The 13,977-nt window shown below is 43.4% G+C and overlaps 1 protein-coding gene across 7 annotated transcripts in view; it reads left to right on the forward strand.

Moving 5' to 3' along the window:
* Positions 1 to 13,977, forward strand: part of KIAA0930 — a 76,122-nt gene that overhangs the window by 16,473 nt on the left and 45,672 nt on the right. Inside the window, exon 1 of one of the 7 annotated variants that reach the window (XM_080555984.1) lies at positions 12,797 to 12,915. The exons of the other annotated variants lie outside the window; for them this stretch is intronic. Coding sequence (XP_080412110.1) covers positions 12,849 to 12,915 — 67 coding nt within the window. The 5' untranslated portion in view covers positions 12,797 to 12,848. Of the gene's footprint in view, positions 1 to 12,796; positions 12,916 to 13,977 lie in introns of those variants that run through there. 7 annotated transcript variants of the gene reach the window in all.

The raw sequence follows: 13,977 nt of genomic DNA on the forward strand, positions 1-13,977 counted from the left end.
AGGAAGGAATGCTTGCGTACAGCCAAGGACAACCCCTGCATGGTGAAAGTGGACCCCAAGCCCGCTTGCCGTGGAGAATTCCTCTCCTTAGGGCGGAACCTGCAGATGTTTAGGAAAAGATAGATAGGCTTCTTAGTTTGTGTTTTTTAGTTACGTGAATAAATGTCACTTGTGTCTCTGGTGATGTGTTGTGGTGGCTCTGTAACTCCCATCACAGGGCTGTGCAAAGTATTCGTGTCCAAGTTGTGCACAAGCCTTCACACTGCGCCTCACCCAACCCCGACATACTCAGGCGGGCTTCCTGAGGTGGAGCGGTTGAGCTTGAGAAGCTGAAGTTGTGTTCCTGGGCAAAGTGAAGCTGGAAGACTCTTGGCTGTGTTTTTGTTTTATTTTCAGCTTTTCCATAGTTTTTGTTTGTTTGGTTTTCCTCACAGCACCTTTCCACAAGGCAAGTTATCGCTATGGCCCTCTAGCACAGCGCTATGATGTAAGTTTGTGCCCAGTGCAAGGACAGCTCCTGTCCTAACAGCCCCCAAAACCCAAACTGAAAATCTGCCCCTTCTTGCACCAGTGGCATGCTGCAGCCCCAAGGCTGGGCCCCTGTCCGTGGTGCTGAGCTGCTGTAGTGGGTTTACGTGGCAAGGTTTTGGTAGCAGGGGGCCATAGGGGTGGCTTCTGTGAGAAGAATCCAGAAGCTGCCCCATGTTAGGTAAGGGCCCTGCCGCTGGCCAGAGCTGAGCCAATAAGCGATGTTGTTTGTGCCTCTATGAGAGCATATTTAAGAAAGGGGGAAAAAAAAAAAAAAACACCTGCTGGGGAACAGCAGCTGGGAGAGAGAGAGGAGTGAGAAACAACCTTGCAGGCACCAAGGTCAGTGAAGAAGGAGGGGGAGAGGTGCTCCAGGCGCCGGAGCAGAAGTTCCCCTGCGGCCTGTGGTGAGGACCATGGTGAAGCAGGCTGTCCCCCTGCAGGCCATGGAGTACCACAGTGGAGCAGGGTTCCACGCTGCAGCCCATGGAGGAGACCATGGTGGAGCAGGTGGACCTGCACTGAAGGAGGCTGTGGCCTGTGGAGGACCCCCGCTGGAGCAGGCCCCGTGCTGGAGCTGCAGCGTGTGGAGAGGAGCCCGAGCAGGAGCAAGTGACCTGGCAGGAGCTGCTGCCTGTGAGGGATCCGTGTTGGAGTAGCGTGCTCCTAATGGATGGACTCTGGTACAGACCCATATCTGGAGCAGTTCTTGAAGAGCTGCTGCCTGTGGGCAGCCCACACCAGATCAGTTTGGGAAGGACTGCATCCTGTGGGAGGGACCCCTCAGTACTGGAGCAGGGGCAGAGTGACCGAGAAGGAGTGGTGCAGACGAAGGGCTATAGACTGATCTCAACCCTCATTCCCCTGTGTCGCTCGGGGGGGAGGAGGTGGAAGAGGGTGGATGGGGGGAAGGCGTTTTTGCTTTCTTTCCTTTGTTTTTCACTTCTCTAGCTTGTTAGTAATAGGCAATAAATCTTACTGTCTCCCTATGCTGAGTCTGTTTTGCCTGTCACGATAATTACTGTGCGATCTCCCTGTCCTTATCTCAACCCTTGGGCCCTTTTCATCATATTTTCTCACCCTTCCTTTTGAGGAGGTGGAGTGAGAGAGTAACTGAGGTGAAGCTCGGCTAGCCACCCAAGTAAAACCACCACAGCCGCATATTTCACTTTCCCAGCAATAAATTGCTCAGTGGGAATTGGCCAGCAAAGGAGAGACAACAGGTTTTTTTTTTTTTAACTGTTTTTTTCTGGACAGGCGGTGATATGGTAAATTTACCTTAAACTTTGATAGAACTCGTATCCTTGTTCTGTCACTTGTGGTTTCTACAGTGACTTCGTTCATTTTAGAAGGCTTTGAATGCAACTTATCTCAGGTTTTGAATGAATTTGGCCTTTATGTTTAAGACCCGAAGTGCCTGTGATCAAGAGGATTTGGCAGCCTGAGCAGGACAAGATGTCTAAGTATGATCCCTTAGATCCCTTACGGCACCACACAACCACTCGCTCACTCACCCCAGGTAGGATGGGGGAGAGGAGAGAATTGGAAAGGCAGAAGTGCAAGAACTCATGGGTTGAGATGAAAAGAGTTTACTAGGTAAAGCAAAAGCTGCACGTGAAGCAAAGCAAAATAAGGAATTCATTCCTTGCTTCCCATCAGCCGGCAGGAGTTCAGCCACTTCCAGAAAGGAGGGCTTATCATGTGGAACAGTTTCTTGGGTAGACCAGCACCACCCCTCTGAACGTCCTCCCTTTCCTCCTTGTTTATCCCGGCTTTAATTGCTGAGCATGACACCTTATGGTACGGATGTTCCTTTAGTCAGGTTGGGTCAGCTGTCCTGCCTGTGCCCCTTCCCAACTCCTGGTGCACCCCCAGCCTCCTCACTGGCTGGGCAGCACAAGAAGTAGAAAAGTCCTTGGCTGTTTGTAAGCACCAAAACAGCAGTGTGTTATCACCAGTATTTTCATCAAAAATCCAAAACACAGCATCACAGAGGCCTCTGCAAAGAGAATTAGCTCTATCCCAGCCAAAACCATGACAAATGCCTAGGGGGTGAATCATGGAATTTGATGTCCATCGGCTGGAGACAGGGAGGACATATTGAAAATTACCTGTTAGCTGAAGAAAAGACAAATGACTTGTTTTATTAGGCAACTTGTACTCTTTCAGCCTCTTTCCATTCAAATTAACTCAATGGTTTGGTTGGTATCAAGCCACAGATTTGGTTAAAGGTGACTGGCAGTGCAAGATGACTTCTTGAATTTGTAACTCAACAGGTTTGTAGCATGGTCTCTAGGCATGGGATTGCCTTGAAATCAATACTTGCTTGGCTGCATCTAGATTTCACACCCTTTTTAATGGGTGTCTTGTCTTGCCTCTGTCTGTTTTCTGGATGAGCATTAAGCTGGAGATACTGTGCTTGCTGGGAAAAAATCAAGTCTAATTTATTAATTTAGTGCCTTTAATTGGTTGTCTTTCTTGTGAGATCTAGAACACAGTTTTTTCCTGTAAGTACTACTAATCTATGTGATTCTAGGTTCAGGCTGTTAAGCAAGAACTATTTGGAATTAATGTGAAAAGACACATGGTAGGTGATTAGCAGACTCATGCTGAGAGGATTTGAGAGGCTTGTTTTTTGCCTAAGATCAATTTTGCAATCTCGATAATTTTTCCGTGCCATGAGTGAGGGTCAGGCCTTTCTTCTAGTCCTGCATGAGCTCTGCACTGAGAAGATATAAAGAACAGGGTAGAAGAGGAGAGAGTTTTGTGGAAGGACCTGCATGTGTCCAAAAACTAGTTGTATAGAATCTCTGCTTTTGAGTTTAGCTTGTGAAAAACACGTGTTCACAGAAACTGGCATTACTTAGTTTTGGAGCTGTGATAGTTCTTGATAGTTCCTGTACTTAATGCAGTCAAAAGAGCAGGGCAGATATTTGAAATGATAAGGGAACTGATACAAACTGGTGTTTTGCCACAGGTCGGTTCCATTGCATGTGATCATTTTCAATGCTATAGACAGGAAAAGTTTCAAAGAAGGGCAGCAGAGTTCTTAAGGTTGGAGTTGATGATCTTGAAGATCTTTTCCAACTGAAATGTTTCTCTGATTCTTATGGAGATGGTTCCATGCAAGGGATGTTTGAATTGGCAGACTAGGACTTCTCAACCTGCTAAAGGGGTTCTTCAGGTCTTGTGCACAGAGCTGGTTCAGGAAGAGGTTAAATTATGAATTTTATGAAGAGGTTAAATTATGAATTTTTTGATGTTCTCTCAGTACGTGCAAAGAGAACTCTAGACAGTCGATGAAAATTATGCTAATAACTGGTGTCTGAATAGATCTCAAGTATCTTTTCCTATGTTTCCATTGATGCTCTTAGACTTATCTATGCTTATACTGCCTCATGATCTGCAAAAATGAGAACTCTTTTATTTATTTAATCTAAGAATAGCTTAGGGCGTGTTTTTTATTTAACTACAGATTAAGCATTTGGAGGATTTTTATTTTTTTTATGAACAGATCTGTCTAAATGAAAATATTGCCTCCATTCTGACAGATGGAGTAGAGTCAAGCAGGGCTGCTGAGTGACTTACTTGAACTACACAGAGTTGGTGGAAGGGGAGGAGACAAACCTCTTCTGGTTTTTCTTGACTTCATTTTTTCCTGGAATTCTAGCCTTTTGGATAAAATCCCTGATTCATACAAAGGGCAACATACTAAGTTTGGTTTCTCTGTTAATATGCTTATGAGGATCACTTCAATCCATGGAGGTGTTTTTTTTGTCAGTCATTTCCTTTGCCAAAGGTGCATCTTCAGTAACGTTAGGCAAGCAATATTAAAAGTGAGCAAATCCCAGATTTCATGCATCCCGTACAAAACAGAATCCTTTGGGAACACTTAACTTGTTTACTAAGTGTGTAAACAAGCACCTCAGGAATGGTCAGGTGCTATGGAAGTGCTATCTTAACTCTGCTCCTCATGATTTTCTCCTTTTGACTGGAGGCTTTTCTCTCATGATTTAGTTGTGCAACAGCGTTGTGCCTTCTCCCTCCCACCTTTTGCTATCAGACCTAAATTAAACATTGAAACAGAACCTTTGGTTCCTAAGCCATTAAACCCTGCTCTCTGCTTTGCCTTGTATGTTGTACTGTGGCCCTGTGGAGGTTTTCAAGGCCAGAACCTCTTTCATTTGCTTCTTCCTTCCTGTCCTTTCTGTGAGCTCTAGAACACGTTTCTCCCATAGGTGCTACTTATCTATGCAATTCCTGATCCAGGCTTTTAGGGAAGAACTATTTGGAATAAATGTGGAAAGACATTATGGTAGGTGATTAGTAGACTCATGCTGAGAGGATTTGAGAGGCTGCCATCCCCAGCTGTGTCCACCCCATTGTTTGCTGGAGGTGACTGCGTACACAACACAGGTCGCAGCATGGTCACTGGGTTTGTTTCTCACGTGCTTACAGCCTGGCAGACTTACAGAAAGAAATCAATGTCAGTTCACATCAATACTCCAAGCCTACAGCTGTTTTGGTGCAAATCCAACACTTATTCTGTGTTCCCTTCTGCAAGGACAGTTGTTTATGGTAGAATAAGGAACCATCAGCCACAGATGACAACCTCTGCTTTTTTTTGCCATCAGTAAGCATCTAAGTGTATTGGAGTCACCCTTTTGTGCACCCATGGTGAAAAGGTGATACCTACATGTGTTCCTTCCAATCCCAAGATTATGTGCACTGGTGCTTAGGAACTGAACCAGTTCAGAAGAAAATTTGTGATCCAGATACTGTACTAGGCTATTTTCTGTAGGTGTTGTGCTAGAGGAAAGCTTCTCCCCCCCCCCCCCCCCCAGGTTTTCTTCATTATATGTTTTAGTCAAGAGATTAATCTAGCTGTACATTTGTCTCTCAAATGGAAGTGTCTTCCTTATTGAAATTTATCTTCCTGATGCTTCAGGTTTATGAATAATTTTGTCTTTATTCCAGGTATTATAATTATCCATAGTAATACTTGCAGGAGAGATAATTTCATTTTGCTTCTTTTTTGTTTCTCTAGCTGGGAATCCTCTTTCATGATTTCTCCTATTTTCTTTTCCATATTTTAATTTTACAGAAAATTTCTGACAAATGCTTTCAGTGCTTAAACAGGACAACAGTAGTGATGTGGCAGTGATGTGAATGTTAGGCATCTTGAAAGCTTGACAACTGATACACTATGAAGAAAGCTCAGCTTTTTTCCTGCAGAAAAAAGATGCATATGTCAAAGGTATCGAGATGTCAGATTTCCCACACAAAAGAAAGCTGGGTGGGAGAGCAGGTACGAATTGAGGTTTTTAATTTAAGAAGCACAAGTGTTGGGTCTCAGCGGTACCTCTTTTTCCACTTCCCCCTTTAAGGAGGGGAAGTGTTTATCCCTACTCTGTTATACCCCTTATCTTTCTTCCAATTGCCCTACATGCCCAAAACACCAGCCACTTACTTAATTACATCTGCTCATGTGTATTTTCCAATGAAGTTCGTCTTTCACTAGAAGCTGGAAAGGTTATGTTCCTTGTTGGTAAAAACAGAAGTACTGTATTTTTCTTGTCTGCTCATCATATGCCAAAAGGCTGTAGAGCAATTGCTATATGTATTTATGGCATTTAATGCTAGATTCCACCCTCCTTAAATTATTTTTCATTTTCTGATCTTTCAAGTGTTCTGAATCTTGGCTAAGAATGGTTGACTCAAGAAATTGATTTGTTGCATGTAGCCAGAAGTATTTGTGTCAGACTAGGGTTCAAATCCTGATGATAGATTCCACATTCTTCCAAAAACAAACAGGAACATCCGTGGTTTGATCCATGGTCTCAGATGAAACTGGATGCTAATATGCACGGAGGGTAAATGGATGCAGTTTTCACTTTGAGGTAGTGCTGTAAATCTGGGCTTTATGGTGAGAAAGCCAACAAAAAGAGGTTAGAAAGCGTAAGATGAATCCTGTTGCCCTTTTTATTGTTTCTGTTGTACCCTATCCTACTTCTTTCCCTGAGGGTGAGTTACAGTTGCTGTAATACAACTTACCAACAAATCGATGTTGCTGTGTGCTATGTAATCTGCAGTTCGGCTACTAGGCAAACAGCCTTATGTTGAGAGCTCTCCCATGTCAGTTCCCTGGTTGTGGACAGTGTCATCACAGTTTGTGTTTTATTTATATTCTGCTTTGTATTTTCAGAGTTGAAGTGTGCCCAGGTAACATTCAAGCGGTGTTCAATAAAAACTCAGTTGGATTTAGGTATTGGAGCATTTACAGACTAAGTCTGTAAAGGAAGTTTATTTCTGGTCCAGTCCCACAGCCAGAAAGCTAAAAAGAAAAAAAGTATATATTAAAAAAAAAAAAAAAGCCAGAAAGGGTATCCTTTCATATCTTATGCATCCTGAGCGTAAGGAATTTTACATAGGTTGTGCAGAGTAATTCTGACATGTAATTCTGGTATCACTTATGCTGTGAGTGGGAAACAGCATTTAGTGTGCCCCAGCAATCAGTGGCAGAACATGCAAGCATCCCCATGTTACACAAGCCTTTACTTGGCACGTTACTCAGTTACTGACATCTAGGCAAGTGTCAAATAGAAACGGCTGAATAATGCCTTGAAATAGTATCTTAACACCTACAGAATGAGATGAAGGTAGGGATGGCATGCATTTCAGTTTCGTCTTTTTTTTTTCAGTCAATGTAGCTTCCATTGCATGTGTTGTTATACTAATGGAGGTTTCAGAAACCAACAGAGAAGTACAAAGCCTTGAAAAGGGAAAAACAATACAAAAGAACAACAACAACAGAACAGCTGGATACGTTTTTGCAACTTAAACGAACAATGCATGCCAAAAGAGAAAGTGCCCCTTATCTTGTTTCCCTGTCAGCAAACAGGGCAGCTTCCTGGGGTAGCTAAAGTAGCCCATAACCAAAAGCAAAGCATCAGTGGGCAATGCAGCCTTTGCTGTGATGTTAGCTCTGCTCTGTGCCATGTGGTGCTTTGAAGTGCTGCCGCTTCTTTCTTTCTCCATGGTTGGTTTTTGAATTTGAGTAAGATTTGAATGCTAGCATCTGAATCACAGAACCATCTAGGTTGGACTAGTTGATTTTGGAGGTCTCTAGTCCAACCTCTGACCTAACACTAACAAGTCCTCCACTAAACCATATCACTAAGCTCTACATCTAAACGTCTTTTAAAGACCTCCAGGGATGGTGACTCAACCACTTCCCTGGGCAGCCCATTCCAATGCCTAACAACCCTTTTGGTAAAGAAGTTCTTCCTAATATCCAGCCTAAACCTCCCCTGGCGCAACTTTAGCCCATTCCCACTCATCCTGTCACCAGGCACATGGGAGAATAGACCAACCCCCACCTCTCTACAGCCTCCTTTAAGGTACCTGTAGAGAGTGATAAGGTCACCCCTGAGCCTCCTCTTCTCCAGGCTGAACAACCCCAGCTCCCTCAGCCGCTCCTTGTGAGACTTGTTCTCCAGATCCCTCACCAGCTTTGTTGCCCTTCTCTGGACATGATGGAGCACCTCCATGTCCTTCTTGTAGTGAGGGGCCCAAAACTGAACACAGTACTTGAGGTGCGGCCTCACCAGAGCCGAGTACAGGGGGACAATCACTTCCCTAGCCCTGCTGGCCACACTGCTTCTTATGCAAGCCAGGATGCTGTTGGCCTTCTTGGCCACCTGAGCACACTGCTGGCTCATATTCAGCTGACTATCAACCAGTACTCCCAGGTCCTTCTCTGCCAGGCAGCTTTCTAACCACTCATCTCCTATCCTGTAGCTCTGCTTGGGGTTGTTGTGCCCCAGGTGCAGGACCTAGCACTTGGCCTTACTGAACTTCATACAGTTGGCCTCAGCCCATCGGTGCAGCCTATCCAGATCCTCCTGCAGAGCCTTCCTACCCTCGAGCAGATCGACACACGCACCTAACTTGGTGTCATCTGCAAACTTACTGAGGGTGCACTCAATCCCCTCATCCAGATCATCGATAAAGATATTGAAGAGGACTGGCCCCAGTACTGAGCCCTGGGGGACTCCACTAGTGACCGGCCTCCAACTGGATTTAACTCCATTAACCATGACTCTTTGGGCCCGGCTATCCAGCCAGTTTTTAACCCAACAAAGCATATGCCAGTCCAAGCCCCGAGCAGCCAGTTTCTTGAGGAGAATGTTGTGGGAAATGGTATCAAAAGCCTTACTGAAGTCAAGGTAGACCACATCCACAGCCTTTCCCTCATCCACTAAGCATGTCACTTTGTCATGGAAGGAGATCAGGTTCGTCAAGCAGGACCTGCCTTTCATAAACCCATGCTGACTGGGCCTGATCCCCTGCAAGTGCTCTGCGATGACACTCAAGATAATCTGCTCCATGAGCTTCCCTGGCACTGAGGTCAAACTAACAGGCCTATAGTTCCCTGGGTCCACCCTCCAGCCCTTCTTGTAGATGGGTGTCACATTTGCTAGCTGCCAGTCGACTGGGACTTCCCCTGATAGCCAGGACTGCTGATAAATGATGGAAAGCGGCTTGGCCAGCTCTTCCGCCGGTTCTCTCAGTACCCTCGGGTGGATCCCATCTGGCCCCATTGACTTGCATACATCCAAGTGCTGTAGCAGGTCACCAACCATTTCCTCGTGGATTGTGAGGGCCACATTCTGCTCCCCTTCCACCAGCTCAGGGTACTGGGTATCCAGAGAACAACTGGTCTTGCCACTAAAGACTGAGGCAAAGAAGGCATTAAGCACCTCAGCCTTTTCCTCATCTCTCATCACTAAGTTTTCCCCCGCATCCAGTAAAGGATGGAGATTCTCCTTAGTCCTCCTTTTTGTGTTTATGTATTTATAAAAACTTTTTCTGTTATCTTTAACAGCAGTAGCCAGATTGAGCTCCAGATGAGCTTTGGCCTTTCTAATTTTGTCCCTGCACAGCCTTACAACATCCTTTTAGTCCTCCTGAGTGGCCTACCCTCTTTTCCAAAGGTCATAAATCCTCTTTTTTTTCCTAAGGTGTAGCCACAACTCTCTGTTCAGCCAGGCCGGTCTTCTGCGTCGGCTTGTCTTTGGGCATGTGGTGACAGACTGCTCCTGAGCCATTAAGATTTCCTTCTTAAGGAGTGCCCAGCTTTCCTGGACTCCTCTGCCCTTCAGAACTGCCTCCCAAGGGACTCTGCCAACCAGTGTCCTGAACAGCTCAAAGTCTGCCCTCCGGAAGTCCAAGACAGCAGTTTTACTGGTCCCCCTCCTGACTTCACCAAGAGTAGAGAACACTACCATTTCGTGGTCACTCTGCCCAAGACAGCTCCCGACCACCACATCTCCCACCAGTCCTTCTCTGTTTGTGAACAGAAGGTCTACTGGGGCACGTCCCCTGGTAGGCTCACTAACTAGCTGCATCAGGAAACTGTCTTCCACGCTCTCCAGAAACCTCCTAGACTGCTTCCTCTGAGCTATATTGTATTTCCAGGATATGTCTGGGAAGTTGAAGTTCCCCACCTGAAACTAGATTGGCGTGGGCTTTCATTAACATCAGAGAGCAAAGCTATAGTTGCTACCTTCAGTTAGCTCTTTGCTTTAAAACTAGCCTTTTTTTTTTCCCTGAAGTATATGAATGTAAGGATTCATAAACACCCTGACGGAAGAGGATTATGTTTTGCATCTCCTTGTTTTCACTGCTTGCTACCTACGATTATTTTTTAAAGAAGAACATGTTTGCTGAAGGAGTTATTTCATAGATTTTTTTTTGCATTGCATCTTATAAAATATTCAAGACTTCTTAACACTAGTTTGACCTTGTGATGTAGGTATTTACTGTTCAGTTGCCACTCCCAGGCTCTCTGTATGTTTATGACATACCACAGTCCATTTGAAATTCCTGTTTTGTACCTGGAGGAAGCACATGAAATATATAATGCATTCAAAGGATTATTTTTTGCATATTGTTAATAGTCTGCTACTATAATGTGTTCTTAAGTGACATTTATTATAAATCCCTATCTATTGGAATGGGGCTAAAATGTAGACCAAGTCAGGTAGTGATGGCAGCTTACAAAATTTTTTATCATCTGTGGCTCTGTTTTGGCTCAGTAGATCTGTTAGCATTTCCAGTAACCTTTCCCTTACCATGATTTAGTCTTTCATTCCAGATGCTTTTGTTTGCATTTAAAACAAAAACAAAAAAACTGTTCATTTCTTTTTTGTGGACAAATCTTTAAAATAAATCATGTTTAATGGAGAAATTCAGGGCTTTGGAAGAAGGAGAAAGTATTTTCATATTTCATGCATGAATGTATTCAGAGTTCAAATGGTTCTTTCCACTTAGACTCTTAGTTAGCTGTTTTGATATCCTGATTTTATTCTGTTGTGTTTCTACTCAAAGAAAAAAAGAATGGGGAATCTGAAATAAAGCCAAGGAATGGAGCAGAGGAAAATGAGATGTGTATAATATTAATAATGATAATACATGTAACAAAGTGACACTTAAAAGGCGAAGTCCTTTGGCTTCCCATGAAACTTGCACTTCAAGTGGTTGCAGTTGTTTGGAAATTGGATCTGGATTTCTAAGTTAGATGCGTTTAAAAAAAAAGTTACCATTTCCTATGATAAGTGTATTTTGTTGCTTTTGAGTAGTCTAGTATGTACTTGTTTGTGTCAATATGCAAATGGTTGTCTGTCACAAAACCATCTGGAGAATATTTTGGCTGTACTCTAAAGTTTGTTGTGTTTTTCCACAGTCATTGTCCTGGAAATTGTATATTTACCACCAGCTACAATAAACAGGGTCTGGTATTGCTAATCCATTTCTGTGACAATGCACAAGTTTCCTGTAAGCTGCAAGGGGAATTTTGACTTCAAGGAACATTTTTGCTCTAGATAGCTCTTTTGCAATGTGTTTTTCCAGAGCCAGCAAAGTTAGCTTTTGAAATGTGCAGTGTCACTCTTTGTAGTATATCCTCATCAAGATCAGCTCACACGTTATCAGCTTAAAGAAGGAGAGAAAAAACAAGGAACTTTTAACAAGTGATAGATAGGTAGTCTGAGTTTCATCTCTCTTAATTCTGCTGGGTATTTTGATAAGGTACATTTTGAGACATTACAGTTATTCATGGATGATTTTGAATTGGGAAGGATATGTGCTCCTGATGACCTAGGGAAATATTGTGAAAGTTTAATTTGCGTGAATTATTTTCTCTCCTAGGCAGAAAGGAAGAACTTGTTTATGATGATCACAATGATGTTGCAATATGAATATGCCATTTCAAATTTTTTAGGGAGACATGGAGCTGGTTGTAGTTGACATGCACGCTGTGTTAAAGAAGGTACAAGATCATGATTACAAAGATAAACTATCTGTGAAGTGTCTGCTGTTTGGGTGTTTGGAAATCATGCTATGTTGAAACCAAAGCCTTTTATCATAACATTTATTGCACGAATCTACTTCCCCCAGTGAAAGAGACAAAGGTTAGGTAACGGTATGGTTATGGTGCAGGGAATCTATACTTCCTAAAAACAATCTGCAACAGATGTCCCATGACACAGTGATGCATTACTCTGATTGTAGTACAGCTTCTGTGGGTAGAAGAGAAGGCTTCAGAATCTAGATGAAGTCTGTATCTAATTATATGAATAAAAGTGTTGTATTAGGATTAGAGTGGGATCTAAGAGGGGAGGAGCAAATCAAGAGATCAAGATGTGCGAGGAGCAGCTCAGGACCCTTGACTTGTTCAGCGCAGAGCAGGCTGAGGGGAGGCCTCATGGCAGCCTGCAGCTTCCCCATGAGGGGAGCGGAGGAGCAGATGCTGAGTTCTGCTCCCCGGGGACAGTGACAGGACCTGAGGGAACAGCATGGAGATGGGACAGGGAGGGTCAGGCTGGGTGTTAGGAAAAGGCTCTGCACCCAGAGAGTGGCTGGGCACTGGGACAGGCTCCCCAGGGCAGTGGTCACAGTACCGAGCCTGATGGAGTTCAAGAAGCATTTATTTGGACACTGCTCTCAGACATAGGGTCTGGCTTTTGGGTCCTGTGTGGAGCCAGGAGTTGGCCTCCATGATCCTTGTGGGTCCCTTCCAACTCAGGATATTCTGATTCTAAGCAGTCAGGAGGAGCATAGGTGCAGTGAAGGGTCATCACTGTTGAATGTCAAATATGCTTTAAGGTTGTATTTTGATGCTTAGAATAAAAAAGGGTTTTATTCTGACGTTTTCCTTCCTTTTTTTTTTTTTTTTCCAGGGTGAATTCCATCACTTTGCAAGCAGAGGGTAGGATAGGCATGTGATGTGATTGGCAGACATTTTACCAATACAGACCATGAAGTTGTATTGCTGCAACCATGGCTTGACTTCAAAGAGAGTTTTAAAGCTCTGTGGTGTAGGAAGTAAGCTGTCACTGGGAAGGGCAAACTGTGTTTGATTTTTATAATATAATTGCATTTGTCCACTGTCGTTTTTGTTCTGTGTAATTTATATGTAGTCAGCTCTGAGCCATTTCTGTGCTTTAGGAAATTGAAGTTATCAATTAAAAGTGAGCTCAGTTTCTCTCAATCTAAGTGTTTTGGACCTGTTATTTATGGAATTGTTCACAGACCTTCATGGAAGTTTTTGTAGTCTACTCCTGAGCATAGTAATGTGTTTCTTTCCTTCTCCTCTCAAAGGACCAGGTTTGTATTTGATAGAAGTAGCAGCTTCTGGCTCATGCTATTATGGGCCTGTCAGTTAATTATTTGGTCACAGCAAGCTTTGAATTTGAGGTGTGTACTGAAACCACATAATGATTCTGGCGATCATAGCGATGCCTGTCCTTAAAGAAGGTTGAAAAATGAGAGAGATGTGCTATCATCTATTGGGAAATAAGTAAATATGGCACAGCAGCTGTAAAAATAATTGATCTGTTCTTTCATAACTTTTCAGTCTTGATGACCTAGTGCTCAAAGCTTAAGTTTTGTTGCCTCCTTTACAGATGCACTATGAAACCAAAGTTAAAACAAGTTTCACTGTAAGAAGTCTGTAATACATGTATACATGTGTGTGAGTTGGAAAGCATGATAAGAGAATATATTCCTTACTTTTTGAGCACTTTTTAATGGAAGAGTAGCAACATTTCTATTTGATTTAGACTATCTTCATTCATTTCTGAACTAGCTTCCATCTATCCTCCTTGTAAATTACTATCTGTTAGTAAAGAAGCATGGAGTGTATTATTTGTTACAGCTTTTTTCTTGTCTCTAATTATGTTCTGCTTCTCCTCTTTGTATGACCTTAATGCATGCGACATGTGGTGGGGTAGGGGAACAGTTACCTCCATTTTAGGGTAAGGAAAGAGGAAGGCTGTGTCCATGGCAGAGTAGGATGTTTAATCTGTGGTGTCTGGCTCATCCCTATCGCTGCTGTTACCACGACGTCGTCTTTTTCTAGCTAGAGGTCTGCCAAAAGAAACTTAT

Source organism: Anser brachyrhynchus (assembly GCF_964034855.1).
Source record: "Anser brachyrhynchus genome assembly, chromosome: 1".
NCBI classification, from domain to species: domain Eukaryota; kingdom Metazoa; phylum Chordata; class Aves; order Anseriformes; family Anatidae; genus Anser; species Anser brachyrhynchus.